This window comes from Oryzias latipes, chromosome 21 (assembly GCF_053564925.1).
Source record: "Oryzias latipes strain Hd-rR chromosome 21, Olatipes_Hd-rR_3.1".
Classification (NCBI taxonomy): domain Eukaryota; kingdom Metazoa; phylum Chordata; class Actinopteri; order Beloniformes; family Adrianichthyidae; genus Oryzias; species Oryzias latipes.
Genome location: NC_136257.1, coordinates 25,270,718 through 25,297,968, shown reverse-complemented (window position 1 = coordinate 25,297,968; position 27,251 = coordinate 25,270,718). Strand labels below are relative to the sequence as shown.

General features: G+C 37.8%; 1 protein-coding gene across 1 annotated transcript in view; it reads left to right on the top strand.

Annotated features, from left to right (window-relative positions):
• pde11a (phosphodiesterase 11a) overlaps nt 1–25,306 on the top strand; it is a 47,642-nt gene extending 22,336 nt beyond the window's left edge. The window contains exons 11-20 of the mRNA XM_004081931.5: nt 2,994–3,140; nt 3,250–3,357; nt 5,445–5,554; nt 6,313–6,403; nt 11,168–11,268; nt 11,436–11,513; nt 11,607–11,670; nt 11,789–11,863; nt 13,736–13,819; nt 20,607–25,306. Coding sequence (XP_004081979.1) covers nt 2,994–3,140; nt 3,250–3,357; nt 5,445–5,554; nt 6,313–6,403; nt 11,168–11,268; nt 11,436–11,513; nt 11,607–11,670; nt 11,789–11,863; nt 13,736–13,819; nt 20,607–20,837 — 1,089 coding nt within the window. The 3' untranslated portion in view covers nt 20,838–25,306. The remainder of the gene's footprint in view (nt 1–2,993; nt 3,141–3,249; nt 3,358–5,444; nt 5,555–6,312; nt 6,404–11,167; nt 11,269–11,435; nt 11,514–11,606; nt 11,671–11,788; nt 11,864–13,735; nt 13,820–20,606) is intronic.
• The last annotated feature ends 1,945 nt before the right edge of the window (nt 25,307–27,251 follow it).

Genomic DNA, 27,251 nt, shown 5'->3' with positions numbered 1-27,251 from the left:
AAAATGCTCATACAAGTTTTTTTCCACAGGCAGGCTGCGGGTGACATGTCATACCAATCACCTAAACAACACATACGGGGAAAGTAGGGGAGACGCATGCGGGTTTTTCATTTGTTCAGCCCACTCAAACCCTGCATACTGCACAAGGGGTGTTTTAGTGCCATCCACATGATATGTGTGTGCTTCTTGCGTGCAGCCTGGCTATTAGAAATGAGGAAATTATAAAATCAGAGTGTAGTTTGTGTCTGACGAGCATCATACTAGCACGTGTGTTTCACCTGCACACCCCGACTAGAGTGTGCTGCAAGAACACTGTACAACAGCATCATAAGTGTGTGTAACGTTATCCTTGTAAATACTTCTCTATACACTTACTACACACAAGACAATGGTACATTCCAATGTCATGATGTCCCTTCAGGTGGCTGAGCCTCAAGGGAACTCCAAGACACACCTGCGCTCCCCTTGAGATGCAGCCACTCCTGTATACAACTTTTGGACAACCCAAAAACCTGCCACACCCACATGGGTCAACCCCTCATGCATTTGACCAAGGCTTAAACAAAGACATCCATCCATTTTTTAAACCCGTTTATTCCCTTTTGCTGTCACTGGTTGCTGAAACTAATCCCAGCCACTGGATGGTGAAGGTGGGTAGACAAGGTAGACCCTGGAAGTTTTGCTCGTCTATTACAGGGCCACACAGAGGCAAACAATCATACACCAATTTAGAGTCATTAGTTGACTAGCTGCTTACTTTTGGATTGAGAAAAGCCCATGCATGCACAAGCAGAACATAGGAACTCCACAGAAAGAACCCAGCTGGGATTTCATGAAGTTTTGCACTTTGCAATATTTTTATAATGCCACACATTAGGCAGAAACAGCTGAGGATCCCATTATTACCTTGAAATTCAACCACGTATAGTTTTAATAGGATCGTTTCCCACACTCGATTGATTAAACTACGGTATAGGAAGGTCAGGTGTACAATAAAAGACTGTGAGGTGTCAAATCAATTCAAATCAAATCAATTATAAAAAATCGCTTCTCATGCTTTGCGCAACTCGAAACTCTTTAACATTTAAAACAAAACAAAAAACTAAACACAATATTACACTTAAAAGCCAACCCACCCTTCACCCTTCCCCCTCCCCTCCGTCATATGACACGTGACCCCACACAATGAACACTTAAAAGAAACTTAAGGCTTGTCAAGATATTTTCACGTTTGTAGCTTTTTCTTACACTTATTGACACTTTTTACATTGCAAAAACCCTCCCACTTTTTTGGTACTATTGAGGTGTCTAACCCTCTTTTAAACAAGCAAAGTGATGATTATGATCTTTGACAGAGGTGTGATGGATAGGACCGACTTGTAAATTGATGTTCAGACCCACTTCAGCTGTTTTTGTGCAGGAGGTTGAAGTTCTTTGGCTGCATGTTTTTGTTCCCCATTTGCTTTGTCTAATGTATTTCTTAACTGTGTATACAAACAAACCCAGATATTTATTTTTGTCTCATGACAAACCTTCATGTTACATTGTTGCAGACAAATCTCAAGGTGCATTTACAGAGGCGCTTATTTCTTTTCAGAAATGGTACATTAGGTCCTGTTTTTAGCTGACAGAAAACAAAGGATTGCAGATTTTTTGAGGTCAAGAAATGAAATTTTCCGACCTACTTTCAAAGATTCTCATCTTAAGCATGTAAAAACACCTGTTGTTCTTCGTGTCAGTGATAAAAAAGGAAGGATAGAAGCTCTAAAAAGTCTTAAGGAAGGGTTTAAAGCAATGCTGGTGTTAGTTCATGAAATAGAAAAAGGTCTTTGTAGCATTTTCACATGGATTAGTAATTATCAGGTTAATAGATGATTGCATTACCACATATTATAATTAATCTTTGTGTTTTGTGATTTTGGCTGTGAAACTACAATTAAGACAATTGTTTAACTGGATTATTTTGACAGACTCCCCTAAAATTTCTAAGTGTATTGTTAGCTTTAATGGAAATTACAAGTGTTACATCAGCAGGGGGGATTTGTGGCAGTCTGTCTTCTAGACATCTTTTTGAAGAGAGCAAAAGAGCAAAGCAAGCCTAAATATGGGCCAACAACTCCCCACTGAAAACAAACTGATGAAATGGATTACTTCTATCAATGACAAATCTTTTTTAATGCATTATTTATAAACAAGAGAAACACCCCAAATATCTACATTTTTAATTGGAATGACATTTCTGAAAAAATGAATTTGACCTATTTTTCCCCTGCACTTTTATGTGCAGGATTTTCCCCCCGAGGCCTTTGCAGCATAGTAGGAATCCTGCTCTCTGGTGTATCCGTGTGATCTTTCAGCTCCCTCATTCAGCGTTGTGCTCTTCTTCCTCTCCCCACCCACTTTCTTTCATAACTGCTCTACATACGTAGCCTTATTGAGCACACTTGCCTGGAAGTGCGAATGGCAGTGCCAGACAAACCTGGCTGACATTTTGTCTCCTGGGGCTATGAATTATGGGGAGGAGGATACCTGCTGACCCGATAGGCAACCACTTGGCTGTGGCAGCTGCAGCTCAGCTGTTTCAGAGCTCTCTGCAGGAATAAAAGGCTGTTTAGAAAGCTTGAAATGCTCATTTTTATGAATGCTGACATGAATACAGAACCTCAGGAAGCCATTGGACTCATTAGAGAGAGAGGACATGCCTCTATATGATTATTGCTCACTGGAATCTCGTTTTTGCTCAAACAACATTGACAGAAGCAGCTGATCACTGTTGCTTTATTAGATTTGTCAGTGAGCTCTCAAAGTAAACAAGTGCGAAATCCTCCTGTAAAGCTTCCTCATTAATCTCCAAATTCTCCAAATGAGGCCTCAGAGTCTTAATTAGCATATTTTCTTGTATCATCCAAAATTGGCACGGCTTCCTTAATCCTCTCCATTGCCCCCTCTTCTGTCGTCCCTTTCCTCTAATTTCTCTGGCCATGATGAAACAGGCTGCTAACATCCCCCTGGTCTGTGAGCTGGGCATCGACAAGCTCTCCTTTGATGATTTCTCCCTGGACGTCGACGCCATGATAACGGCGGCGCTGAGAATGTTCATGGAGCTGGGAATGGTGCAGAAATTCAAGATCGACTACGAAGTGAGACAGCTCTCCTTCCTTTTAAATACTTGATTGAGTTTTCCCTGAACGATGGCGTGTGTCCTTTTTTTGAGACAGCTGACCCATGTCTGCTCATCTTCCCCTGCAGACACTGTGCAGATGGCTGCTGACTGTCAGGAAAAACTACAGAATGGTGCTCTATCACAACTGGAGACACGCCTTCAACGTTTGCCAGTGCATGTTCGCCATGCTAACGGTAAAAGTGCAGCAAAGTGTGGAGGAGCAATTCACTGAGCATGCAACACATGGCTTTTGACTTTTGCTCTCGGTTTATTAGCAGTAAGAATCCTTTTCTCCCAAACAGATTGATAAAACAATTATTTTTTAACTTCTGAGCCATACATTTATTTATATATTTTAAATCTGTGCAGATATTAGGGATGCAACGTTTTACCTTCTCCACGATTGAGTTCAAAACTTGACTTTTGGGTATTGGTTTTGTTTCGGTTCAATACATGATGTGTCAGTGACGGAGCTAAAACATTTTATATACAGGGAGGGCAAGAGAGTTTGGAAGGGTGGAAAATGAGAACAGCAGAGTAGAAGACCATTACAAATGAAAGGATAAACAATAAATATTTTAAACTGTTTCATTATTGTCATTAATGTTAAAAAGTTATTTTTTTTAGCTAAGGTGCTACTACTGACATAAAGCAGTACCGAATAAATAAAAATAAATGTGTAGAAATTCTTAAAAGATAAATATGCACATCTAATATGGAATTCAAGCGCAATAAGGGATCAAATTTATCCACATACTGAACCTTAGAACACAATAGGAACAAAACATATTTAAATGTCTTCATATTCTCTAAGAATTTAGTAAGATCTGTTTAAACTATTTTCTTAAAACATGAGTTCTCCTAAAATAATAATTTCCTTAAATTTTTTAAATTTGTCATACGATAGAAACAGCACAAATTTTGGCCATGGCCAGGATGTTGACAGACCAGTTGGGCTGGCATTCCTAATACAGGGGGGCGGAGCAAATAATCTGAGGGGCCTTAAGATTTTAATAAAAATATTGTGTTTGTTATATTTGCATTGCTTATTATTGACGGTTTCTTAATCTTAATCTTCGGCTCTTGCATCTGATCCTGATTCACCTAAACCTGAATAAGAAATACAGTTTTGAGCTTAATCTTCTCAATATATGTCCATTATCAGAAAAATGCCACAAGAACATGTTTAAAACACTGAAAACATAATTTTCATTGGAATGGTTCTTTCAGAGAAAAAAAAAAAAGACTTCATGCTAAATTTAAATAATGAAATTTAGTTTACACAAAAATCCGAATGACGTAAAAAAAAAACAGACCTTAAAAATCCACTTTCATTATAACATGACAGAGTTAGTGCGGTCCTTCATAGTGTCTTATATTACAATGTGGGAATAAATCCAGGTAATTTTATGTTTAAAAGATCTAATAATTGCAAAAATTGAATAATGTACTGCCAGTTTTATTGTTATAACTTGATACTTATTGTTTTGGACTGATTAGTTTAACCAGTGCTATAATAAGCTCCTGTCTCTCAAATTCTAATCACACTTTAGTGTTTCTCCCATGTAACTGGGATCGAGTAAAAGTGAGGAGTGTCAGGTTGCAGCGGGAGACTGGGCAGTTCTGAGCTCATTTATTCAGCATTCAACTGCTGAATGAATGAATGATCTGTGCTTTGGGGTGTTAACGTTATCATTATGGTTCGGTATCACATTTCAGTTCTTAGGATCAAATCCTGTCTTACTTTCTTATTAACTTTGCAGGCAGCCGGTTCTCTGTTTCCTCAGACATCCTGGAGGAATTACTTGACATGGTTCTGTTACTTAATGGGTCCTCGGAGCAATGCATTTTCACACCCATGCATGCAAACCGGATCCTATGTGAACCGTGTATCAGCTTCTCTGTTAAACTGATTATTATTGGCAGATGAAAATGGAATGATGGGTTGTGAGCTCTTCTAGGTCTCTCCGTCCTTCTGCCAGGGGTTTTAATGGATGAGCAGAGGGTTTTGCTATCTTTGCTGCTATCCTCACAGTGACCCTTAGTGACTCACTCAGCATGGTCTCTGGAACCCAGTCATCCGAGCCATAAATCTGGGTGTGTGTGGCTGCGTGACTGCAGTCCCACTGGCATTTTACTGTCCTTTATCATTTTTTTCAGATGATTCTGCCTTTAGAGTTTGTTTTTTCACAGTTGTCCTTAGTTAACTTAATTGTTGTATCTTTGTCACAACACGTATTTCTGTTTTTTCCTGTTTTGACTGTCCTCTTCTGCCCCTCAGACAGCAGGTTTCCAGGAGGTGCTGACAGATCTGGAGATCTTAGCTCTCATCGTGGGTTGTGTGTGCCACGACTTAGACCACAGGGGCACCAACAATGCTTTTCAAGCCAAGTGAGTGCACCTGCCCCTTCCCATCACGACAAAGTTCACCCCATGCAGACAAAGTGTTTTCATCAGCCGGCAATTTTAGCCCAGCCCGGCGAAAATGGAAGTTTTTGAAGATTTATAAAATTACAACTTAAACCGTTAATATACCAGGTCAAATTGAGGTGAAATCACATGTCTGTCACTTAGTGTGGTTATCATGATAAACAGAAACTGACAGTGAGATTGAATTAAGCACACATTGAAAAATGTCATCTTTAATGACAAGATGTCAAATCCCCCTTTTTATTTTTTTCAAAAATTCACCCGTCAGCTCATTAAACTGCAACAATGCCACAACAACCAAGAGTTTGCCAGTTTCCAACTGCAGGTTCACACATTTATTTTTTATTAATTTGGTATTTTTCCCAATAATTAAGCCAAATTTTAACCCAGTCACCATCTTTTTTGTTTGTTTGTCTTGAGTAAGCTCTAAAATCTTTTCCTTTACATAAAGTACTTTTAATACATGTTAGAGAGTGAGATAGTAATCATAATCTGTGCTTGACATTTAAAGTTCAGCTGCAGCTTTTGAGCCTCCAGCAGCTTTTAGTAGTGATCCATCCGTAAGTTGGAAACAGAGAGCTGAGTGAATTGGTGAGGGAATTACTCCACACTTCTAGCTGCTTTTGTTTCTCAGCATGTTATGAGTCTTTATTATTCTTCCGTTTTTGTTGCCAGTAAGAACTTTTTTGTTTTTGTTTTGGTATGTGTGTGTGTTGCAGGACGGGTTCAGCACTTGCTCTTCTTTATGGGACCTCTGCTACACTGGAGCACCACCACTTCAACCACGCCGTTATGATCCTGCAGAGCGAGGTTTGCTTCGTTCTCATATCTGCTGCAATGCAGTTACCATTCCCCTTCTGCTAACACTTACCACCGCATGCTGCTGTTGTGCAGAACATGGCCATGTGATCGCAAACACAATTTGCAAACGAGGCTTTAATTCTCGTCCCATCTGTATGTTTGAAACTGCATCCTACAGCCAAAAGGAGAAAACAATAGAAAAGCTTTGCGGAAAAATACTGAACTTAAGGCGTTGCTAAACTGTTGCGTTTGGTAGCATTTTGCTGCAGACAACAATAACAATAGTTCTGCTTTGCAAACAGATAATGTGAACATTCAGGTAGGAGAACCACAGGTTAAAGTCCTTTTTTTGTTAAAGTAATTTGAGAATTCTTACATGAATGTACAATAGCAAGAATTAGCCAACTCAACTGGAATGCAGTTGGTTTTAATTACACATCACAACATGATGAGATGTCTGCTCTGAAAATAGACACATTACCGTTGCAGTGGAAAAACAATCGGAACACAAACTAAGTCCAATTTTGGAAGTGGTATGTTGATGTTGCCACGTAGACAGTTAACTCAGGGAAAAAAAGTTAGGAGTAGAATGAAAAGGCACATGCTGAGTTCAGAAGTAAGTAGTAGCAGCCAATCAGAAAACTTCCAACCATATTTTTATATAGTTATGATGTTTTTTGACAGGATTCCCGAACTGCCTTTAGAGTTCCTCTCCGATCATCTTTTGATGTATTTAAAGTGTTCTTTTTTTTCTTCAAAAATGCTGTTTTAAGTTTAATTTTCTTTATATGTGTCCTCCATCATGAGAAAAATGCCTCTAGAACATGTTAAAAACACTAAAAACTAAATTTTTATTGGAGTGGGTCTTTAAATGTTAACAAGGTTCCTCAATTTCCTTGTGTGAGTCATAACACTTTGCATTTATGTTAGTGAAACTTTAATAATAAATAACAAATCTTAAATAAACCTAAAATAAATTAAACAATCAGACTTCTGAAGGTTGCCTTAAACCAAATCCCTCTCAACCTTGTTTTTGTTAGTTTGAAATTAGAAGAAAATATTTCAAACTAAAATGGAAATTAATAAATTTGACGTTTCGATCCCACCAATTATCCACAGTGTTAGTTTTAGCCAAAATTGAACAATATTTATTTAGCATTATTCCAGCTAAGATTTATAGTCTATTTGCTTCTTTCTTTTTTTAATCACAAATGTATGTCACCAGTTAAATATGAGCTATCACAGTCAAGTAAAGCCAAAGGGGAGGCACTTTGATTGGCAAGAGATAGAAAAATCCACAATCAAAAACACATGTAGCAATGGCGACTAACCAAACAACATAAACAAACATATAATTTCTGTTCTACTTAGATCTAATTAATCAGTCTTTTTTTTTACTTCATTATTTTGATAAAACCAAAATTTCCCTGCTTTTTATAAATTTCATAAACCATGAAACCAAGTGTCAGACAGTTTTTTTTAAAGCAACCATTACATGTAATCCTAAATATTAGAAGGATCAGAAACTTTCAACTGGATAAATGCTGACTTTTCTTTAATTAACTGAAAAGTAAAATATTTTTCAAACGAAAATAAAAACCATAATAAGAGTATGACAGAGCAGGAAACATATCTGAGAGGCAATAGTACCTGACACTGATGCTTTGTTCTTTCTGCTTGAGTACACAGATATGAAACTAAGGAAAAATAGAGAGCAACTAAGAGGCAGTTACATTCTGGTCCCCTTTGTATGATTACCATTGCAGCAGGCCAAAATCACAACATAAATTCATCTTTAAGTGGAGCTAAAAAAACAAATAAAAAACCTTGTCCTGCACTCACACAACGATTTGTGAGCCAAACAACTTTCGCCTATTATGTAGGAGGCAGAAATGCCTTCTTAAAGCCTATTTAAGGAGAAAGTTTGTGTTTTGCTGTGAGTGAAATATTATCCCACTGTTCTAATCCTCAGAAAAAAGACGTTTGCACTTGTCGTGCCTGGAAGCAGCCATGGTTTTCTTTAGGGTGTGCTCATACTGGCAAGTAAACAAATGGTTCATGCTGCCCCTCAAATCAATGTAATTACAGAGATGATAGATTTGGTGATAATTGGTTGAGAGAGACATTTTGCCAGGTGACTGGGTTTTGTGAAGTTGTAATTGGAGGCGTTCAGAGGGAGCAGCTGAGACGGAGCTGAGCAGAGGCTTCATTATCACGGTGCTGACAGCACAATACGCTGACAAATGTTTGCTCGGAACATCATACTGCTGTCTGTTGATTCTTGGCCTAAACTGCTGTGGTCCTTCGTTAATTAGCATACAAATGAACAGTGCGGCTAATGGGAGCTGAAGATCCAGTCAGCCGGCATGCACGAGCCATAAATGGAAGTGTAAACTTTTAGACATCACTCACTTCCTCTGCATCTCTCCTTTTCTTCTCGTCTTTCTCACCCTCCCTCTTCCATCTGCTCCAGTTATGACAGAATGAAGGACGCTCTTTGTGTTTCTGACGTTGTGTCGTTAATTTTTTATGGGCACCCATGAGGTGACGACAGACACTTCAAGCCTGTTGGCACAGTTTACTAGATTCTCTCTTTGCAACTGAGGTTATCTGGTTTATGGAGCTTGCTTATTCCAAAACCAATCTGAGGAGGACAGCCCCCCAGCGCTGAATGAATGTCCAATACATGCTGATGCAAGAGGCTGCTTTAATGATGAAGTGAGATATGTTGCTTACTTAGTAAGAGCTGCAGGGAAGCTGCTCTCCTGCACAGATCCAATTAGTTTCATTGTAAAGATTCCTGAGAGACACTTTCTGATGTGTGTGATCGGGAAAAGAGAAAAATATGTGGACTTTAGCTCACTAATGTAACCTCAAAGAGAATTTTATTTTATGATAGAATGGAAATAGTTGTTCCTAATCTACGCTCACACCGAGTACGTCACATACATTCAAGGACGCGCTGAGTGCAGATTACTGGACATGCTATGACACTGGACTGTCGCTACCCAATACTTGCACATGTCCCTACAGTTGGACGAGGATTGGTTCAAAATGTCGAAGCGGTGTAAATCACGTTAATCTTGCTCCAGGCTTTTTCTGTCGTAGTTCTATTCCGAGATATGAACAACTTGGTATGCCGTGCACAAATTGCAATTCATGATCACTTTTCAAACGATTGGCACTTCTGTGTCACTACCCCTATAAGCAGGGATACAGTAAGAAATGAGCAGCTTACAACTCACATAGCATGTTAATACAAAAAAGTCATCTTTATATGTTCATTTTTTAATGTCTCACAGACCGCTTGCAGCTTAGCTCTTGTGTAGTATTGCTAAGTTTCACTGTGAAGCAGTGTAACATTCATAAAAGGTTTTAATGAATTGAAACAAAAATATTTAAGATTTTCTGTCATTATTTCCACTTTTTTCCCCTGTTATTATTGTTATTTCTTTGACCATAAAAAATGTAGAATAATCCAGTTCCTATGTAACAAAGAGACAACAAGCATCTCAAAAGGGAAAACACACTGGTTTAACTCTTTGTAGTTTTCTAATTTACAATTAGCTGTTTTATCTTTAAAACTGTTATTGTGGTAATTCTTAATATCCAACCTTTTAGAACAACCACATCTTTTTTTGACAGATATTTGTACAGATAATTTTTAAATTTTATATATTTCAAATAAAAACAATAACCCATTATTATGTTACACAATAATTCCACAATAAACCTGAAACTTTTCAAAAAAATCAATTCTGAGTGGTAAATGTGTTTTTTATTACTTCAAAAACCACAAAAATGTAGCTCAAACATTTTTATTTAAAATTCAATGTGTAGAGATAAACTCAAAATGTATGGATCAAAAAACAAAACAAAGACAAAACGACATGGAAAAAAAAGTATAAAATGTTTCTACTAAACTACATGTTCCCATGATTTATTCCAGAGGATATTACAGTTATATGTCATAATTTATGTTTGTTTTAAACCAACCTTTCAAAGCGAGACACTTTTTGTTAAATTTTGAAAAACAAATATAGGGTCGGTGTCATTCCTACTTCACTGTGAACCAAACTTTAAACTGGTGAGTGCAGAGCCTTATATTTCTTTTTCCATTTCAAGATGCTAACTTCACCTCAGCTGTCAACAGAAAAGTCTCCAGTTTCTAGTTTTAATCTGAAACAGTATAAAGCATAAATTAGCTAATTATTTTCTTCACACTTGTTTTATCCTGCTATGTTGAGTCAGCTGTGAGTTTGCAGACTAAAACCAGATCTGGTTTTGTGTCTGCGGCTGTTGGAGCAACAACAGATTTCCTTTGACTCAAGCAGCAGGAGATGGTTGGCTCAGCCAATGCTTCTCCGGAGCTTTGGGACAGAGGATCAAGCTTCTGCTGCGCGGTCCAGATAGGCAAATTAGAAGAGAGTAGAATTTCCAAAGGCAAGATGTCTTAGATTTCACGCGCTGTTTACACCAATTAGTTCATATCTGAAAAGGACGTCTAAAATCTCTCAGAGTTGGAGCTTTGGTGTGACTCAACTCAATCCCAGATATTTCTAGAACTTAAAAGACTTGAGTTTATTTTTCATTTCTGCAATAACATCTTGTAAACTTTTCAAGTCTAGAAACTCATATTTTCTACTAAAAACAACAAAGCTGGTGCTACAACCAGCTAAATATACAAAATAACCCATGAAACCTTTATGTATTTTTGTGTTACTGGAAAAGCTCCACATTGTTCATCGTGCTTTTTTGTGTTTGTCTCCACAGGGTCACAACATCTTCTCCAACCTCTCGTCCACGGAGTACAGCGACCTGATGCAGCTGCTGAAGCTGTCCATCCTGGCCACAGACCTCACGCTTTACTTCGAGTATGTCTTCCTCCAAACTGCAACTATTCACAATGAACTGGCACATTTTCACAGAGAGCAACTGAGCTTGCCTATTAAAGAGTTGACGGGTTTCTTTTAGGTAACACCACCCCCTTGTGGATATTGTGCAATACAGCTGAATGCAAACATTTCTTGCTTCCATTCAGGAATAGAAACATGTTCTTTGACTTGGTCAGCAAAGGAGAGTACAACTGGAATGTGAAAGCTCATAGGGACATGTGCAGGTAATGTAATTCCTGACCAAGGGCCTAAACAGGATTTGAACTGCATGGTAAAAAAATGATAAAAGGTGTGAGATGAGCATGTCTTCTCCTCAGATCCATGATGATGACAGCGTGTGATCTTGGTGCCGTCACAAAGCCCTGGGATATATCACGCAAGGTGACAAATATGTGAAGATGCATTACTAAACCAGTCATCTAGATCTATATGCAGACTGTTTTAGGCTATTTTAATCCCTTCTTTTCCTCTAATTGATACAAGGTTTGTTTCTCCTCAGGTTGCAGAGTTGGTGACGAGCGAATTCTTCGAGCAGGGCGACAGAGAGAGGCTGGAGCTGAAGCTCACGCCCTCTGTGAGTGAATTGCTCTGCTTTTGTGCTTTTTGCAGTATTCCTTTCACCTCTTTGCCCTCAGTGCATCGATGACACTCAACTTAATATACATTTCCTCCTTTCAGCCAAAGCGTGCTCACTTTTTGGAGACACGAGAGCTTTTTTTTTCACAGTGAGAGAAAAGTGTGTGGTCAGCTTGACCGCTCCACTGCCTCCATGCTGCACTACATTCATTCATCTGCTCTTTGACAGAATGCTGACACGCCTCTCTTTTTTAGTCATATTTTGGTAAAAATTGTTCTAAAAGTCCTTTTCTTAGAAAAAAATTTCAGAAATATTTTCACTTCTGCTACCAGAGGATTGCTTTCTATGTGATGGGGAAGTTTCAGAGTCGGATCTGGGCTGCAGGTTCTTGAAAAGAAAAAAAAAGAAGAAATCCACCAGCTTCCACATGCAATTAATGACTGTCGAGTAATCAAGCCAGGCCACCTTGCCTCCCCTCTGAAATAACTAATTCAGTAGCCTCAGGTCTGCTGCTTGTGTCAAACCTTTAGCGCGCTGCATGAGGGTGTTGGAAATGAAATATTAACGTCTGAGTTGTAGCATGGAAACTATCTCTGAAGCGCAGCCTCATGCAGCTTGTAAGGTGCGGGCTGCAGAAAAATGAAGGTGAACGGATAATGAAATGAAGTGTTGATTTGAGACCTAGGAGACAGTTCTTAAAGACCCACTCCAATAAAACATGCATTTTTGGGGTGTTTTTGACATGTTCTTGTAGCATTTTTCTGATGATGGAGGACATATGTGTCAAAATAATCATGATTAAAATGGCATTAGTGAGTACCGGTATTTCTTTATTCAAATCGTTATGAATCCGGAGTGGACAAAAAAAATGTAGCCTTGACACAAATTGTACAGTCGGTGGGCCACAAGCTCCCCGCTCCACTCCATTCTGATGTTTGCACTTGTAGACAAATAGATCCATGTGGGTCATCGTCTTCTTCGTATGAGCAGATATCTGGTGCAGAACTGTATGACTGGATAGCTCCGAGATTGCTCGGCATTTTTCTTGCACTGGTTATGCTATGTTAAGGTGAGGGACTGTAAACTAGCGGGAGAGAATGTAAAGAAAGGGATAATGGGAAGTGAGGACAGGCTTACTCTGAGCCAGTAGTTCTGCTCAGAACTCAGAGGGAAATCTCACTGCTCCCTGTCTGCTTCATCCCTCCTCCTTACCCACAGTGTATTGATGGACAGATTTTTTTCGCTCATCTTAGTGTCAGATTTTCACCTTTGATGTAACATTCGTCTTTCCAGCAGATCTGGTATAATTGTTACAGCTTAAAATAATAACTTATTCAAATCAGTGCTTGTATCCCCCACCTTTTCACCTTTCTTCCTTTTACTCTCTTCCACCCTCCCCTCACATTCTTCCCCTCTCCCTCCCCACACACACTAAATGTAACAAATAAATAAAAAATAAAACGACAAAAAGGGGTTTATACAAATCTACACTCTAGTTTCTTGAAGCTATATAACCTCTTTTTGTGATAGTAAAACCTGTCCAACACAAAAAGCCTTCAGCTCTAATCTGTTTGCTCAGCTGTTGGACAGAACAAGTTTAAAAAAAAAAAAAAAAAGGAAATCTTTAGAAAACGACAGTTTTTTTTATTTTGGCTAAAAACTGGATGATTAAAAGAGGACTGGAAACACTTTTTCAATAGATCATAAGATAATTGGAGTGGGGCTTTAACCCTAATATTGTGTTTGAGTCAAAAATGACCCATTTTCACACTTGGAAACGGGTCCATTTTGACCCGAATATAATTTAAAGGTTAAAACAAAGTACTAACAGCAACATAGTATGATCAAGCCCTGTCTTTTGCCATTCAGGCCATCTTTGACCGAAACAGGAAGGACGAGCTGCCTGGACTTCAGCTGGAGTGGATTGATGGAATCTGTGCACCTTTGTACGAGGTAACATTCTGAAGATTCAACGCTCTGCAGCTTTTTATTGTGTCACGCTCATCAAACGTCCGCCTTTGACATCAGTAGGTTCTGTCCTTCCTCGGTTATTGTCCTCCTGCTGACGGCAGCAGGGGGAACTGTCGCAGACAACTATTCAGCTTTCTTTTAAGGCCACAGATTTCTCTGTAAAAAGGAAAAATCTTTTTTATTTGAAAGCTCTGGAACAGCTTCAAGGTTGCATCCTGCTCTTTGGAGAGTCGCAGATTCAAGAGCGAGAAATGTGTGAATAGAGCTGTGATGTAAGTCAGTTTCAATCCTCACAGTGAGAGTGAACTCTGGACTTCTCTGAACACTGCAGTGAAATTTCTTCCTCTTGGCTGCTCACTAAAAATCTTTTTTTTTTCAAACATTCTCCAATATTAAGATTGGAGTAAAACATATTAGTAAACTTTGAGGGAAATATGATGCGTCCTTGCAAATATATAAATCTGCATTCCTGTTTTTCTGAATGACGGGGGCAGAGATTCACCTACCCCCCTCCACTGCAAATGTGTGGGAGGAAGAAGGAAGCTGACATACTGAGCCGAGATCTGTTAAGACACAAGCTATGTTGGCGGTAATTCATGATGCGCAGACGGCAAGGAGATAAGGAGTAAATAATATCATTCATTCTCACGGCGCTGGGTGATTTTCGATGCTTTTATGCTGTTAACTACACAACAACACATCACTCTCATTCATAAGGGGTAGAACGCCTCTGAATTTTCCCTTGATCAGTGTCAAAAAGTCAGAGCAATCTTTGCGAGTTTCTCCACCGTTCGTTGCGTAGACGGGAAAGCATCAAAGCTTAGAGTGTGTGTCGTCTGCGTGGGGGTAAGTCTGCATGCTGCCACATGTTTGGAGAACAAAGAAATGAAGCTCACGATCATTCTGCTGCCAATTAAACTGACAATGGGGAACCAGAGCACAGAGGCGGCAGGGATTTTGTCCGTGGGCAGAAGAGATCTGGTTCTTGATCTCACTGATCTCCTTACCCCAATGGTGGCTCGCTACTTTGTGGAATATTAATCCCCCATTATGTAACTTTTTCATCTTTGTGCCACACTGTATGACAGTCTCCTCTGAATCTGTCGACTGAGGACAGCAGCTTCAATGTCCTACTGAGGGTGTGGACTGCAGAGAAAGGTCTTCTCTTACATAAGGGAAAAAAGAAAACTGCTCAGTTCGGTGTCCTATTTAAAAAACAAATGTTTAGCATGCATGCAGTGACAGAAATTAAACACCTGTATGTTCAGATGTGTTTTTTTTTTTAACGCTAAGAACTCAGGTTTCCAAGATGAATGAACAGATCTTAAACAGGAGGCTTCAGAGAACTAAGGGAAAAAAGAAATAAAAATGCTAGATTTGGTCATTCATTCAGCATATTATTATTAACCTTTTGCTTTTTGGTGCCACTTTTAGCAAAATGCATGAGGCCAGACTTAGTGACTGGTAACATTTGTTAAATAAACTTAACAATCACCAAAACAGGAACTGAGGGCTCAACAAAAAAAGGTAACAAAGCTGAAGACCTGACTTTAAAGAACTAATAAACCAGAGAATTATATATGCCAAGGACAATCAACAGAAATGGAAACAGCTGTGGATGATGATGAACCTGAAGTGATCGTGACAGGAAGACAGCTCAAAACAGAGGAGACCAAATAAATAATGCTGAAACGTATTTTTTACCCCAGGTTTGGTATCACTCATCTGAGTAACAAGCTTTGTCCTAGAAAAACATATCGATTGAAAATATGAATTTTGTAGTAAAGGTGAGACCAAAGAACATGTATTGTTAAAGTGCAGGAAGCACACTGAACAAATACTCAAGAACGAACATAAAAAGATGAAAATAAAATGGAACATGAATTTTTGAGGAATGAGTGTGGTTATATATTTATTGTTTCATTTTTGAGGAAAGCAAAGATGGTTAGAAAAGTTTGAGAAGGAGAAATTATGATGGGGAAAAAGGGAAGAAAATAGAGAAAAAGAAAGAAACAAGATGGAATCATAATATAAATAAATATGTAAGAATTAGACTCTTGATCCACACTCCAAACAAGAAGCCGGACTACATGCACCTTAAATTTGCTTGCGAACCGCCATAAAACCGAAGAAGAAAATATTGCTGAACTTAATTGTCATTACATATTAGCAAAATCTTCCTGTCGCTGCACATTAGTTTCACCTAAGTGCATTACTGTGTACAGAACAGCTCTAACACTACGATGGTGGCAGATTTTCTAACGTAATCTCTAAACTCCTTCACAGAGGACGTCTACACTTTGAAACTTTGCGTCAGAACTGCTATTTAGTTTGAACTTTTTTTTAACAAATTTTTTTTAATGTGTGATAGGGTCTTTGCCTTGCAGCATCACACACTTTCCTCTTTAACCCTTGTGCTATCTTAGATGACCCACTCTTACTTTGACGTGTTATTCCTACCATGACAAAGGTGGATAAAGGTGGAAAGATTTCATGTAATCCATGGACACCAGTGAAGATCACAAATCATTGAAGGAAAAAGGTTCAGAGCACTGTCTCGTGGGTCTAGATGACCCAACTCCCAGCGTTAAAGTGCCTACGATAGCACAAGGGTTACGACAAGATCCATGTCCTAGCATTGCAAACTCCATCCATCCATCTATCTGATCATAGCCCCATAGACCAGTGCAGAGTCATGGGAGTTGATGGAGTTCATCCCATCTACGGTAAGGGATCCACCCTGACCAGTTCACCAGTGCATCCCAGGGCAATTGTCCATTATAGTTAAATTCTTTTTCTGCTACAGTTACAGACAAATCTTTAGGAGTTTCTCTTTTTTTTGTTGTTTTTTTCCGTGTGTTTTAATGTATTACTTCAATCTGTCGAATTTAAGGTTTGACACAAAATTTAGCCCATTAAATGAAGGGACTGTGTTTAAAAAATGCTTTAGTTTTTCACATTTTTATGTAATCTTTTTGTTCAACCCATGGAATAAAAGCTGAAAGTCTGCACTTCAATGGCATTTGAGTTGTTTTGCTTAATATTCACTGTTGTAATGTACAGAAACTAAATTAGAAAAAATGTGTCTCTGTCCAAATATTTATGGTCCTGACTGTGTGTGTGTGTGTGTATGTATGTATATATATAGGCTTAGTGACAAACTTAACCAGAACATGCCTGAAACCATGGGAGCAACAAAAAGGGTGACAAAGCAGAGCAGAGAACCTGACACTGTCAAACTGAAAACCAGACACTAAAATACATTGAGGATAATTAATAGACAGCTGTGGATGATTTGCAACCTAAACCTGGTGTGACTGACAGAATGAAAACAATTCAATTCAGTTTTTTTATATAGCCCAATATTACAAGAATAGTCGTCTCAATGAGCTTCATACCGGTAATTGTATAATAAACAACAGCAAAGAGAACATGACCAAAAACCAAACCAAAGTATTCAATCCTCTCAATAAAAGAATTGATGCAATTTAATTTCAAATCTAATAAATATTTTGAATATGACTGTTTCTTAAGCTGTTTATGTATAAATCAGTCCTCAGTCCCTTTAGCAAGTGTTTGTTATTCAGTCACGTAGTTCTCACAAAACCCACATAAATGTGGGTAAAATTAAAAACAAAAAGTTTATGTAACTTCTTCACAAATCCAAACGTCATATTTCCATATGAAAAAGGATAACTAATTACACAACTTTCTCAAAAGACAGAAAGAAACATAATCCTCTTGTGTCTTAGGTGATTTGTCAAACTGAGGGTGACAGGTTTGAGAACACTGCCACTTATTTCAATGTAGAAAAATGACAAAGGCAGCTACAGTCGCAGTTCCTCATGTGCATCTAATCTTTGAGAAGCAGCCATTTATGGTGGCTTTGCAGTCACGTTCTGTTAATGTTATTGTAATGAGACGCTCCTTTTATATAGTTTCCTTTGCTTTGCATAAGTGGTGTAATGCTATTTCAGAACAATGTGAGTCGTTTGTATGCAACAATTGCTGCATTTCTCAGCTAGGCAACACTATTCACTTTATAAAAAACAAAAAACAGAAAGTAATAAGCTGTTTTTGATTAGAGTGAATTGCTTGTAGGAACAAACATTTGGTGAGCGTGCAGGAGGCAAGTTCAGGCATGGTCATCTTGGGGGGCGTGGCATTTTTAACACATATATTTTATACTGCACTTTTGAGAGATTAATCAGATTAATCCTAGCTGCTCACTCTGATGATAAGTTCACAGCGGGGATGTGACACACGTTCACAATCGTCCTAGAAGCACATTCTTGAACACATGTTTAGCTGTTCACACTGGACTGTTGTTACTCAATACTATCGCATTTTCCACCACTTACATATGGAAGAGGCTGGGTGTGAAATGTCTAAGTGGTGAAAATCTTGCGAATCTTGCTCCAAGCGTTTTCTTTCACAGCTCTGTTCTGATATATGGAAGACTTAGTGATGTATTATTCTGGCCAGGCACAAACCACAAGTATTCATTTCTCCTCCATGATCGATTTTCTAATGGTTGTCACTCCTGAGAAGTAAAAGGGACAACATCCATACTCCACTACCAAATCTGGTCCCAGTTCTACTGGTACTGGCTTTTAACCCACAATGGACACGCATTTAGTGCATAGAGCCTGAAAACTGTTGTAGAAACTTGTGCAGCTACACATGAATGCAAGAGTTTTAACGCAGAAGCCTGAAACACGCATTTACTCGTGTTAACATAGATTTTCTTTGAAAGAGGTCACTTGAATGCACGTTGTTGAGGTCATTGTGTATGAAGCTTGAGGCAGTTTTTCTAAAAAAAAAAAAAAAAAATTACCAACCAAGATGAAAAAAAAAGCAAATCTGACCACATGTGTGCTTCTTAGTGATGTAGTGCTTAGCATAGAAAATTCCCTATTTCTGATCTCAGTTGGGACCTTTCTGTGTAGAGTTTGCATGTTGTCCCAGAGCATGTGTGAATTTTCTCCAGGCTTTTCTTCCCACAATCCAAAAGTGAGTGTGTGGTCCTGCTACAGACTGGTGACCTGTTCAGGGTGAACCCCGCCTTTGCCCAACAGTAGCTGGGTTAGTTCCAGCAGCTCCATGACCCCAAGGAGGTACAGCAGGATCTGAGGATGGATGGATTGATGGATGGGTCACATCTTCCCATTTTTACTTTAAAAAGACATTTACTATCGCTGTACATATTTCTTTGGATTTTTTTCTGTAGGCTTTTTTTGTGCTTTACATTTGCATGGTGCTTATGTCCCCTAAACTGTGCTCTTTTTCTCTTTAGGTAGCTTGTCTGTGCTCACAATAAGCAACATTTCTTTGGCGACTATTACATGTTATGTTTAGTGTAAAGGTCATGCACCTATATTGCCAACAATCAAAAAAACAAAATCTTTATTCAAAGTGGCTCAGTATAAACCTATGGATCACATGACCACACCTGGTATCCTTCTCTTTTACAGTTATTGGTTAACACAAATGCTTTATTTGAACACAAGCGAGACCTGGCTATTTTCTCATCACAGTTGAGGGGAACTTTCACATCTTTCAAATAAAACGGACCCCAGGGTGGGCCAAACTCCAATTAAAATTTACCCCAAGAGTCTCCTTCTGAAGGAGCGTCAACATGGAGGTTCTTGTCCGTGGATTGGCGTTTGGACAACACACTTCTGTCTGCCTCTTCCTTTCCAAAGTTTGGCGGAAAATCTAGGCGGGGTCTCTCTAAAATAGTTTGTTCCATCTTTTACTAACTTTGTTCATGCTGCCTCCTGCCCAAGACAGATAAGTAGCGATAACCACAGCGGCAAACATGGTGTCAGAAAATTAAGTCAAGAATAAAAATGGATGCACATGACCTGTTTTAAGCTCTAGATTTAATTAACACTCTTCATGTATTTTTCTTGATTAATAATGCTTGTTATTGTTTGTAATTTATTTAAAAGAAGAATCAATCCTCTTATTTTATTGTTCTTTATATTTAAAGTCCCACTCTAATCATCTTTTGATATGCTGTAAAAGCATTATGATGGTGCAGTTTTTAGCCAAAATAAAAAAAAAAACTTCTGTAATTTTCTGGGACATAGTTTCTGTAGCCAGCTTACAGTCCTCAATAAATCTAGCACCACCCGTACAATAAAAATGGCAAGCAGAATTAGAGCTATCCAGTCGTACAGTTTTGAGCCAGATGCCAGCTCAGACAAAAAAACAAGGACGTACATGAATTTAGTTGTTTACAATAGGATCCATCAAAATAAAGCAGTGACTTGTACTTATAACTAATAACTCGTACATCACACTTAGAAGCTTTCTACAATGGTATGTTTGGATCTGCTCCTGATTCACAACAATTTGAATTAAGGAATATTCAGAAAGGCAACTTTAAGATTAATTTTCTTTATAAAAGTCCTCCATCATGAGAAAATTGCCCCAAGAACATGTTAAAAATGTAAAAACCATTATCTTCGTTGAAATGGGTCTTTAAAAAATGAGAAATTCTTTCAACAGAAGGAATCCTTGTTCATTGTTTGGTTCCAGGTTCAGTCTCTAGCCTTATATATTATTGCCATTAGCATGATTTTAAATCAGGGTGAATCTTACAGGCTGTAGTTGATGTAAAATAAAAAGTTCAAGCTATAATATAAACAAAATTCATTAAACGTTAGTGTTTGAAGGAGCAGATATACTCAAAAAACAAGTTTTAAAACGACTTTGCTTCTTATGTTTGCCCTAATTTTTATAATTCTCTTTCTCTCCTCAGACCCTGGTCAAGTTGAATCCCAAACTTCAGCCCATGTTTGATAGGATCCGAGCTAACAGGTCCAAATGGGAGGAACTGAACAAGAAGAGACAATCTGGAGTAGGCATTTCCGACCCCCCCAGCACCTGCAGTGGTGAAAGCACAGAAACCAGTGGCTGCACTGTGGCCAAAACGGGCAGCACACCCTGCTGCAGTGGCAACACTGATGGCTCACAGGAGACAGCCAGTTAGCTTCTGCTGACGCGCTAATGCCCCAAGCCTTTTTTCTCCCCAATGCAATCTGCAGCAGAGGCAGTGCAGTGCATGCAGAGGTCCCCGGCTCTGCTCCTCTTCGCTTTTTGCTACATGAGATGAGCTTTATTTGCGTGTGGCGCTGTCTTGGAGGTTATTCTGATCCTTTCAGTTTCCCTTTACTGAAAGGTGACAGATCTGCGTTTGTTTGGCAGGATTTTGAGAGCGATTAAACGATTGGCACCATGTTTGAAACCCAATGTGTCAACCCAGCGTTGGCAAGATACTTTTCGGAAAAGACCAAGCACAACTTTCATGTCCACTGAAGTTGGATTGGGACCTAGTGACTTGTTGCTTGTATTTTGATCAGGGGGTTAACAGATTTTTTTTTTTGTAAATCTGTAAATAGGCTACTGGGTATATTTACAAGTGCTGTTGAAAAGAAAATTAGGTGTATGCATTTGATTGGAATGTTGTGTGGTGGTGGAGCTGCAGAGATGGAGGTGCTGGAACAGCAGTGTCTGTGATGGTGCTCGCATTGCAATTTGAATTCTCCGCTCCCTCCCTTCCTGTGCCTTGTTTTAGAGTCCTTAAAAAAATGCATGGCCTCTTCTCTGAGGTTGTTGGGCAGTATGGTATCGATGTTGATTCATACTGTGTTTATGCCATAATTTTTAAAACCAGTGACTGTAGTTTAGTCTTTACCCCTTGATAGCCAAAATATTACTTAAAAATACTTATAAATATATATTGCCCTGCTTTTTTTTTTAAATACAGGGCCTCAGTTTTCACACACAATGTGCCTTCAGAAAGTTCTTCTTATATCATATTCATTTCTACAGGCAAGTCCTCAGCTACACTGATTTAAAATCCTAAAACTAAACTGCAGGTTTAGTTTCACAAGCAGCAGTTAGATGTTCCTTCTGATTTTTGGCCTACTAGTTTAAGTTATTTTGAAGCTAAAAGAAGCAAATTTTCATCTGAGATCAGGATTTAAATAAAACCTCATAAAGTGGGTGTTAAATAATTATCACATTATCTTATACTTTCTAAAGGTTTAAAAGGGGATATTTGAAAAGAAAACCAGCCCTTTTGCCATCCATGTCTTTAATTTGTTGGCTTTGAAAAGGAAAACGGATTTAAATAATTTATCTAGTTCTCAATAACGGCTCTACACATACAAGCACCTTTTCTTAAACCATCAAAAAGTCAGCATCAGGTGGAATGTAGAGATTTTAAAATGTATGAATTTTTTCTTCTACCCTGTTGCGCCACTGTCTTTTATACAGGAGAAGATGGAACTTTGTTTAATGAAGGGTTAAATTCAAAAGTATAGGTTATACAGAGAACTAGCTTAACGTCAGCACACTGGAACATACCAAAGTCTCTCTTGAGGAACAAACATGGCGTGGTCCAGAGGGATACACATTTCTACTCTTTGTTCTGTCAACAGGTTACCCGATGGCTCCAGGAAGCCAAAATCCCATAGACTTCAATTGAGAAATAAGCAGTTATTACTCAGTAATTATATTTGTCAAACTAACTTCTAGCTCTGATACCTTTTTTTTAATGGTCAATGGTTTGAACCCTGCTGTGAATTCAGGGTCTAATTCTGACTGGTTAAACAGATGGGTGATGCAACCTGCAGTAGTGTGTGCCTACAATGGATGCAAAAAAGCATGTGGGAGGAGTCACAACATCAATCCTTTTACAAAAGTACAAAACTCGGCTACAAAAAACATTCTATAATAGCACTCAGAATACAAATTTAATTTACCTTCATGGTAGCGCCTTTGAGTATTTTGTTTACTGACAGCTTGGTTTGACTTTCTCCATATGATATTATTTGCCCCGATCTGTATTATTTGATAAAAAAGAGTAAAAAATGATGGAGACTGGTAAAGACACAGTTGTTGAAAGTGTTGCTCACATCTATTGGGAGTGAGGAACACAGCGCTTTTATGAGCTCAAATGACACTTGTTTTGGTTCACAGAAACAGAATTAAGATGAAACAAGTGTCATCTGTCAGTCTGCCCCAAGGCACCTGTGGCTACATCAGTAGCTTACCATCACCATGGATACACATTGTAAGTGCTTTGAGCGTCTGGAAAAGCGAAGAAAAATCCAATCCATTATTATTATCATTATAATTATCATTATTATTATTATTATCATTATTATTATTAAATATTAAGTACAACCTTTTTTTAGGCGGAATTTTTTGTTTGGCTCAATTTTTTCGTTAAAATTGATCCAATTCTTCTTAAAATGATGTAACTGGAACCTCAGATCAGCAACACCAAGCTGCATCACAATCCTTCAAACTAAAGTTTAGCATCTCACAGCTCAGTTTGATAGCCAAGTGCTTCACAAGCAATCAAAACATCAGCACGTTTGCAAACCTGCACAAAAACAAAACTGTGGATATCTCAGTTTTTTATATCAGCAATGAGTTATGATTAGCATTATTTGTCACATGACAGTTTTAAAGAATTTGGAGTCCACCTTTTAAATCCAAGAAAACTTTTTTTTTTTTCAGTTGAGGCTATCTTCATTCTACCCACTATGTGCCTTCATGTTATCCTTAGACCGTAATTTTATGTTAATTTATTCAATGTCATTCTTTCCAACAAGGTTAAAATGGAAATATACCTGAAACACCTGTTTGTAAAGACACCACATTCATGCTTAAAAACCGAAATAATCTTCATATGTGAACCCTATATATTGCACTTTCTGACCAGAGATCATTGAACTGGTGAAGAATTTCTGTTTACAGTAACTGTCTTTGCCTTTAATTTTTAAAGGATATTAAACCCCATCCCTATCCATGTCATCAACAAACTAACTTTAGTGTTAATTGGCCAATGGACTTTAAAACTTTCACGAGTAGCAAAGCTTGGGGTTTATTTACTAGTAAAGCTGACTGGACCCGAAGCCACAAAATGCTACTGAGTATTCACTGCAGTTAGTGAAAGTATACTTCCTCAGAGATTGCTTTAAAAACTGACACCGTGATGATGGGAGGGAGCACCAAAAGTTGGGATTAGGAAGAGGTCCCTCATCTGCTAATTAGGAGATCATTAGCTGTTCCTTTCAAATATGTCATGAAGGATCCCCAGATCCTAAAGAGCTCCTCTGATGTATTTCAGAGTTAAATGCGCTTTCATTTTTTCCAACAATAAAAGCCCTGCTGAAATTCACAACAAGACAAGAATCCCAAACACACCAGCAAAATCATCTTTATCCTAAGCTCTGTTCCTTTACTATCTCTTTATCTTTATTACCTCCTCATTACACAGCTTATAACCTTAAAAGTGATCTATAGGATTTGCATATTTTCATGACTGTTTGTGTCAAATAGACTGTGTACTGTTTTAAAGTTATGCACATGGCTGCTTCCTTGATGCATTTCCTGCAATTTCCTCTGTCGGGTCAGAATTGGTGTGGAATTTCTTTTTTCCTGTGCATGTTTATGAATGATAAATCGGGCATATGCATTTAACCCCTTGATAACTGTGAATGAAAATATGCATCAAACCAATTTGGCACCAAAATTACCCTAATTTAGCCTCTGCTTGAAAGCAAAAACAGAAGTGATTTGTTATTCATAGATAAAGATAAATTACAGTTTCCCTGATGTAGACATTGGGCCAGATAAGACAGTTTAAAAACATATTTTTTTTCCCCCACACTACTTCTTTAAATTTAAAAGTTTTTTGTTTGTTTTTGATTTTAGAAAGTGAAAGGCAGTTTTTTTTAAAGGAAAAATCTTTACTTTTAGTGGAATAAACGTACTTTAATCTGACTGTTGCGGCACAAATGTTTCAATCTGAATATCCAGTCGTCTGTTATCAGACGACTGGAACCTGCAGGACAGAAGTGCCCATTTAATGACAAAGCTTTTATTTTGATATTATCATTGCTCTTATTATAAATGTTATTGGAAGTTTGTTTCCTGGGCTGGGGTATGCCTTATGAGTTGTGTTGTAGCTTTGTTAACTGGAGTTCAAATGTGACTGTGCACATTGTGGCATGGATCTATGCTCTACTGTATTTTAGATGGAAAATCTCAATCTGGAAAAAGTCTTTTTTTTTTCTTTGCATGTTGTAAACCGTATGAAACAATTTGCTAAGGATGTAGCAAACAAGTGAGCCAACAAATACCTCATATTTTCATCAGCGCACACTTTATCTTATCAGACATGCATGACTTAAAATTTCTTGCATCATGTTAAGTAAGTTATGTATAAATATTGCTATTCTATTTTTCTATCGGGTATTCACGTGTGGCCAGTATTTACTCTTTTTCCCCCCTTATTTTTTGCATTGTAACCTGTTTCTTGCATTTCTTTCTCCTTCTCCTAGTTCGGGTTTGTTCAGACTTATCTGAAGGAAAGCTAAGGCATGAAAAGGCAGATGTGCAATGTTTCTGTTTGAATTTAAATAAAAAATATGTGCTGCTGTGTGCGCTCTGATTTACTCTGACATTAAGCTCCACTGTGACATTTGGTTTGGCCAGCAGGGATGGAAACATTAGAAATTGCATTTTTATCCGTTGGATTCACAGGAAATATTTAATCCACTTCACTTAAAATTCTTGAAAGCTTGCCTTGTTCCACATAAGTCTGCTTAGACAGTAACAACAACAAAAAAACCCGAAGGACAAAGTTTATTTGGATTATTACTCAACCTCATTTTGTTTTGTTGACGCACCAATATTGATTTAATATCCCCGTTTTCTGATGACGTGTATATTTACCAAACTAGTAAACATCTAAAAAAATAAGCTGTGATTAAGAAAATTAAACTTTATATTGTAATTTCCAGTTAACTTAAGTAAATAAACCTTAACAGGAAATGAGTGCAGTTTAAAGGGTAAGAGCATATAACCATTAAGAATCCAAACAAATGATAACCAGTTCATTTTGATGGGAAATGACTAGTTGATGAAGTATTGTAAACATTTTAAAATAACCCCGCGAGAAGGAAAGCCAATATGTGAACTATCTTTAGATTATATGACCAAACAGTTATGACACAAATTGAAAAAAAAGGCGCTTTTTAAAATTTGAACTAAGCAAGTTAGATAATATATTTCAACTTTAGCTGCCACATTTTTTTTTGTTTTTTTACTGCTAATTAAAATTTTTATAATAGTAAGTCAATGATAAGTCTTAATAATCAGTAATAACCAGTCATAATAAGAATATTAACCAAAAAATAATTTAAAATAATAAATATTTTACTTTCATGATTTTTAATGAATACATACTGTAGTCTTCTCCAAATAATATCAACATTTTGACAATTAATATAATGATCTGATCTTAAAGAAACCATACACACTTAAGCATTACAGTTAGTAAGAAATAAAAAGAAATATGTTAATTTAAAAAAAACGAGTTTTTAAAAGTATATAAAAGGATATGTTGTTCCTTTTTTTTTCTTTTACAATACTTTCTTAAATTACATGAAAGATGACATGGGAAATATTGATGTTATGCTTTAGCAAATATTAAACTTTTACATTTACAGAAGACTAAGCCCTCTAAACAGTAAGGTAAGGCAAAAGTAAACAATAAATGTAAAAAAAATGTATGAATTAAACTAATAAAATTGAAAATAGGTCCAGAAAATTCTTCATGAACTCAGACAAAAAAGTATCAATAGCATCTTCCACCTCAAGTTTATCTGTGGAGTCCTTTTTATTGTTAAGTTCTATTTAATAACACGGAATTGTTTCACCCAGGCGCTGTTGTCCCACTTTTGCAGCCACTCTGCACGTGCAGTGCTGACACCATGTGGACAAACGTGGCATTACACAAACCATTTCTCTCAATGGAAGGCTGCATGCACATTCAGGCATTCTTCATTGAAATATTTTTTATTCATGAAAACGCCAGCAATGCCTTAGATTATCATCGGAAAATTATCATTGGTAATGAATCCCAAATCATAATTTCTATAAAAGCTCACACAACCCTGGAGATTGAAGCTCAACGTGATGGCTGTGGTGCTTTTCTCGCTCGCGCCTGAGCTCTGCTGCTGTTAATGGAGGGTTGTGACATCAGCCAACCGTGTGTGGGTGGCTGTGTGGGCGAACACGACTCCCAAATGAGACTGTGTAAAAGCAAATGCCAGACTCTGTTGCATTCTGCTGTGCAGGATTGCCTTGAGCTCTCTGTGGTGCATGGAGATGCAGTGCAAACAGAAACCTGCTCTTTGGTTCTGACTTCCCAGGAATGTCTGAAGGTATGAAGAAATTCTCCAACTGCAGAAACAAACTGGATGGATTACATGAGAGAAATTTCTCACTATTGTGAATGCATGGAAAAGCCAGAACTTTTTTTTAATCAATAAAGTTTTAAAGGTCAGGATATAGAATCTAACAGCACGACATGAAACATTTT